Below are 4,599 nucleotides of genomic sequence, written 5' to 3'. Positions count from 1 at the left end.
CGTCACAAGTTATTGAACGATTATACAGTTACTTTGATGTAATAAATCGACTCGGCTTTACAATATTTATTGATATAGTTGGTAGACTATGCGACTTGGATTTTGTTCGTTAGACTCCTTTAGCGCATTCCGTTCGGTTTCTCAATCGATACTGATTGACCTTCGATGGTCCCTTTGTGTTCTTTGGGAGGCGATCCCCACTATGCTCGGGTCACGCCACCGATCACGCCACCGATCACGCCATCAGCACGCGTGTCACCTTATGTGTGTAGTTAAAATAACGGACCGAATCGAAGGTTCTGGAACTCGCTCTGTTTGCTGCTAGCCGATACATTGTATATTTGTCGGATGATTGAGACGATCCGTCTGCGACACTGTCGTGCCACGAGCGACGGTTAAGAATACGGCCTATGGAATGCCTCGTGTCGTAACATACTCCCCCCGTTGAGAGGGTACCGATCAATTGATAAGATGTGGTGCTGTGAGGTGGGTCTCTTCTAGAATTCCTTACTGTTAATGAATGCTTCGGAGTCATCTGACGTCGATCTGCTCGGTAGTGGTACCATCCGCTTGATGCTCCGATCCAGGGTGCTCGTTGCCGTTCGGACGGTAGCCGTCCGTATGATGCCGTCTGCGCCGGTTTGGACCTTGATGATTCTGCCCAATGACCATTGCATTGGGGGAATGTTGTCCTCTCTGAGAATGACGATGGTGCCTTCTCATATGCCGTGACTGCCCTTGCTCCATTTGTTCCGGATATTCAACTCGTTCAGGTACTCTCGATTCGCCAGAAATGTTGTTTGAGCTTTTAAAGATGTTGCCAGCTGGAGAGACGATTGGACGGAGTATCCCTGAAATCTCGTTCTCGAAAACTTGTTGGTGAGTCTCCGATGAGGAAGTGACCGGGAGTGAGGACAAGGAGATCATTTGGATCTATTGATATTGGAGTGAGCGGACGGGAGTTGAGGATAGACTCAATTTCAATGATGAGTGTATTTAAGTTTTCGAATGTTAAAAGCGCGTTACCTACGACACGTCTGAAATGTCGTTTGAAAGATTTCACTGCAGCCTCCCATAACCCGCCGAAGTGGGGTGAGTTGGGCGGAATGAAGCGCCATTCGATCCGTCGGTCGGCTAAAAAAGACTGAACCTTCACCTTATGATCGTCGGAGTGCAGGAGGTTTCGGAGCTCTCGTAATTCATTGTTGGCGCTAACGAAGTTGGTACCGTTGTCAGAGTATATTGTTAGACAGAATCCTCGACGAGCAATAAATAAAGCTTGTGAGGTCGATGACCAGCTCGATGTGAACTGCTTTAACTGCAAGACATACAAAGATTGCCACGTATACCTTAATTTCGCGTCGGTTGCGGTCCTTTCGTTCCTTGATGTAAAATGGTCCGCAATAGTCAATTCCGACGTTGGTAAACGGCCGAGATTCAGTTATCCGTGCGGCTGGGAGGTCACCCATTACGTAATCCACTGGAGGTGGATTGGCACGGCAGCAACGGACGCACTTCTTCACAGTGCTCCAAACTTGACTACGTTCGTCGATAGGCCAATAAGATCATCTTATGGCGTATAGAGTAGCTTGAGTTCCGGAGTGGAAGGTTAAGATGTGTTCATGCTCGATTACGTGTGCTGTAACGGAAGACTTAGGTAAAATAATCGGATGTTTTTGTGACGAATAATCGGATTGTTGAGTGACTGAGTCGGCCTCCGACTCGCAACATCCCCGTCCTTGTCCAGAAATTGATTGAGCCGTTGTAACTTCCCCCTCACTGCAGAATTTCGATCAGCTCGGAGAATACGGATCTCATCTGAAAAATAGCAAAGTTGTAATAATTTGACAAGCTTGTTGTGCGCAATAGTCAAATCATGTGCAGTTAGAGGTCTCTCTCGATCCTGTTTTTGTCTCCATCGAAGACAACGAGCGGTAACTCTGATTAGTTTAGGCCAAGAGGAGAATATCTCCAGCAGACTGTGGTCGGCGGGAGTCACGGACAGACAGGTTGCATTCTTTTGCTCCGGTATTTCGATTGGTAGTGGTATTGGGTTCCACGTCGGCCAATATTCTTCAGGCTGTTGTAGCCACTCCGGTCCATATTGCCAAATGGTTGGTCGTAGAAAGTCTTCGGGCGATTTTCCTCGGGATGTGAGATCCGCAGGGTTGTCATTCCTTTGAATTTCTGCCACACGATTAGCGACGAATGTTTTCAGCGTATGGTGTGATGTGTTGATCCAATGAAGGACAATGATAGAGTCAGTCCAATAAACAGTCCGAGAAATATTGTTTGGTAGTGCTTGAAGGACTGTAGTAGTCAATGTTGTGAGAAGAAGTGCTCCACTCAGTTCCAGCCTTGGAATAGTTTGTGATTTGAGCGGAGCCACTTTTGACTTCGCAGTGAGGAGTCGTATCCAGACATGGCCCTCCGGAGTGATGGTGTGAAGGTAAACACATGCCCCATACGCCCTTTCGCTGGCGTCACAGAACCCGTGTAGCTCAATTTCGGTTGCAGACTTGATGACAGTTTTGCGTGGAAACCTTACGTGGTTTAGTAATGGTAACTGCGTATAGTATTCATTCCATTCTGTATGTAAATCAGCCGGCAGAGATTCGTCTCAATTGATTTTTAACGTCCAAAGTCGTTGGAGTAGCATCTTAGCTCGCACGATTACTGGTGCAAGTAATCCAAGAGGATCGTAGATCTTGGCGATTTCGGAGCTGATTATTCTTTTCGTGATTCGAGAGCTGGTAGGATTGATTTTAACGGAATATAGGATCGAATCGTCAGAGGAGTTCCAAACAACGCCCAGAGTTTTGAATGTTTGAGATTCGCCTAAAAGTAGTTTGTCGTTTATATCCTGTTCGGAATGTCCTTGTAGCAGCTCTCGGTCGTTTGATGCCCATTTTCGAATATTTAAACCGGCTAGTTTGAGTAGTTCTGTGAGTTCCGTTCTCAATGATTGTGCCTCGACCTTTGTATCAACCCCTGTGAGAACATCGTCGACGTAGAAATCTCGCTGTAAGACTATCGCCGCTTGTGGATATCGACGTCCCTCGTCGTCCGCAAATTGTTTGAGGCACCGAATGGCTAGATAAGGAGCCGCCGAAAGCCCGAACGTTACTGTGTTAAGTTGATAGGTGTCAATTTCTCCATTAGAGTTACGCCACAAAATTTGTTGGAATTTCCGATCCTCTTGACGCACAAGAAATTGCCTGTACATTTATTCAATATCGCCTGTAAGGACGTATTGATGAGAACGAAATCTCAGGAGAATAAAAAATAAGTCTTCTTGTAGTTTCGGTCCCGTGTGAAGTAAGTCGTTTAAGGAAACTCCGGTGGTGGTTGGTGCCGATCCGTCGAACACGACTCGGAGTTTCGTTGTTTGGCTGGACTCTTTGTTCACGCCGTGATGTGGCAGAAAATATCCGTCGGCCGTGGAGTGATCCGTGGTGATCTTCGACACGTGTCCTAATTCCAATTATTCTCGTATTACGGCGTGATAGTCAGCTTCGAATTATTTATCTCGTTGGAAACGACGGCAGAGAGATGTGAGTCGTTTCATCGCCATGGCTTTAGAGGATCCAAGCGAAGGCGTTGTTTCGATAAATGGAAGAGCGACAATGTATCGCCCTTCGTTGATTTCGAAAATGCTCCTCGCATTGTCGTTCCGCCTCAGAACTGTGTGAAGTGGGCGGCCCCTCGCCGATTTCCCAAAAACGGGCGAGGTCCGCCTGTAAAGCCGTCGTGGAAGCGTGAAATGTACGAGCTGAGCATTGTGGGGTTGGACTCCCCCCGATGACCCATCCGAATCGCGTTTTTTGCAGCCGCAAGTCGGGCCCGTTTGAGTGACTGATATTGAGTTGACTTACGCAAAGTGATGCTAGTGTTGGGCCGGCGCTCAGTAAGATTTCGATCCGAACAGGTCCATGGAATGCTGGATCGGCAAGTTGGAGATTCCTCGGTATTTGTATCAGTGAGCGATCTATGGTTTGATCTGGGACCCAAGTCGATATAGTTGGAATGACCAGGAACGTCAGTGTGCGTTCGTATGTGCCGTCAATTGAGGTGATCGTGGCCGTCGATATAGCGTTTCGAGGTCGTCGATAACGCGTCGAGAGTTCCGATTGGGACCGAAAATTTCCGTTGGTTGAGTTTCAATGAACTAGCGAGTTTTTCGGTTATGAAATTCATGCTAGAGCCGGTGTCTAGCAGAGCTCTACAAGGGAATGGTTGATTTTTATTGTTAAGTATGTTGACCTGTTCTGTGACCAAGAGATCGTGATGGAATTTGGAATGAAGCGAGGTCAGTGAATCGGTTCTCTGTGATTCGGTCATTCCTTCCCGTGTCGTTGAGAACTGGACGGTAGGTTTAATTCGACTACTTTTGTTCGAGAACACCGAGGCTCGCGTTTTGGAGAAGTTCGCGGAGACCCTCGGGGAGAAGTTCGTGTAGACGATAGGGGCGACGACAGGGGAGACGTGGATGCGCGTCTCGAACGGTGGGACGACGGAGGTGTCGATGAACTAGGTGATGATCGTCCGTTAGAAGATCGATCGCTCGAAGAATGACCGCTCGACGATTGGCCACTAGAT

The 4,599-nt window shown here is 47.6% G+C and overlaps 1 protein-coding gene across 1 annotated transcript; it reads right to left on the bottom strand.

Annotated features, from left to right (window-relative positions):
- Positions 1–531: 531 nt before the first annotated feature.
- Positions 532–3,226, bottom strand: LOC138189364 (uncharacterized). The gene is made up of 4 exons (XM_069131427.1): positions 2,678–3,226; positions 1,781–2,566; positions 1,157–1,318; positions 532–933 (listed from the first exon to the last, which is right to left on the bottom strand). The coding sequence occupies exons 1-4, from the start codon at positions 3,224–3,226 to the stop codon at positions 532–534; spliced, it is 1,899 nt and encodes a 632-aa protein (XP_068987528.1).
- Between the last annotated feature and the right edge of the window lie 1,373 nt (positions 3,227–4,599).

The sequence above is a fragment of the Bombus flavifrons genome, unplaced genomic scaffold (genome assembly GCF_040668555.2).
Source record: "Bombus flavifrons isolate JBK064 unplaced genomic scaffold, iyBomFlav1_principal scaffold0027, whole genome shotgun sequence".
In the NCBI taxonomy this organism is placed as follows: domain Eukaryota; kingdom Metazoa; phylum Arthropoda; class Insecta; order Hymenoptera; family Apidae; genus Bombus; species Bombus flavifrons.
The sequence above is the reverse complement of the archived record's forward strand: the minus strand, read 5'-3'. Positions and strand labels throughout refer to the sequence as shown.

Bases quoted from the DNA above. Each gene is read 5' to 3' on its own strand.
- LOC138189364 (XM_069131427.1), bottom strand. From the start codon at position 3,226: ATGTACAGGCAATTTCTTGTGCGTCAAGAGGATCGGAAATTCCAACAA. The intron at 2,567-2,677 runs GTAATCGTGCGA...TACTATACGCAG, and splicing joins CTCTTGGATTACTTGCACCA to TTACCATTACTAAACCACGT. The intron at 934-1,156 runs GTGAAGGTTCAG...CAATATCAATAG, and splicing joins TGCACTCCGACGATCATAAG to ATCCAAATGATCTCCTTGTC.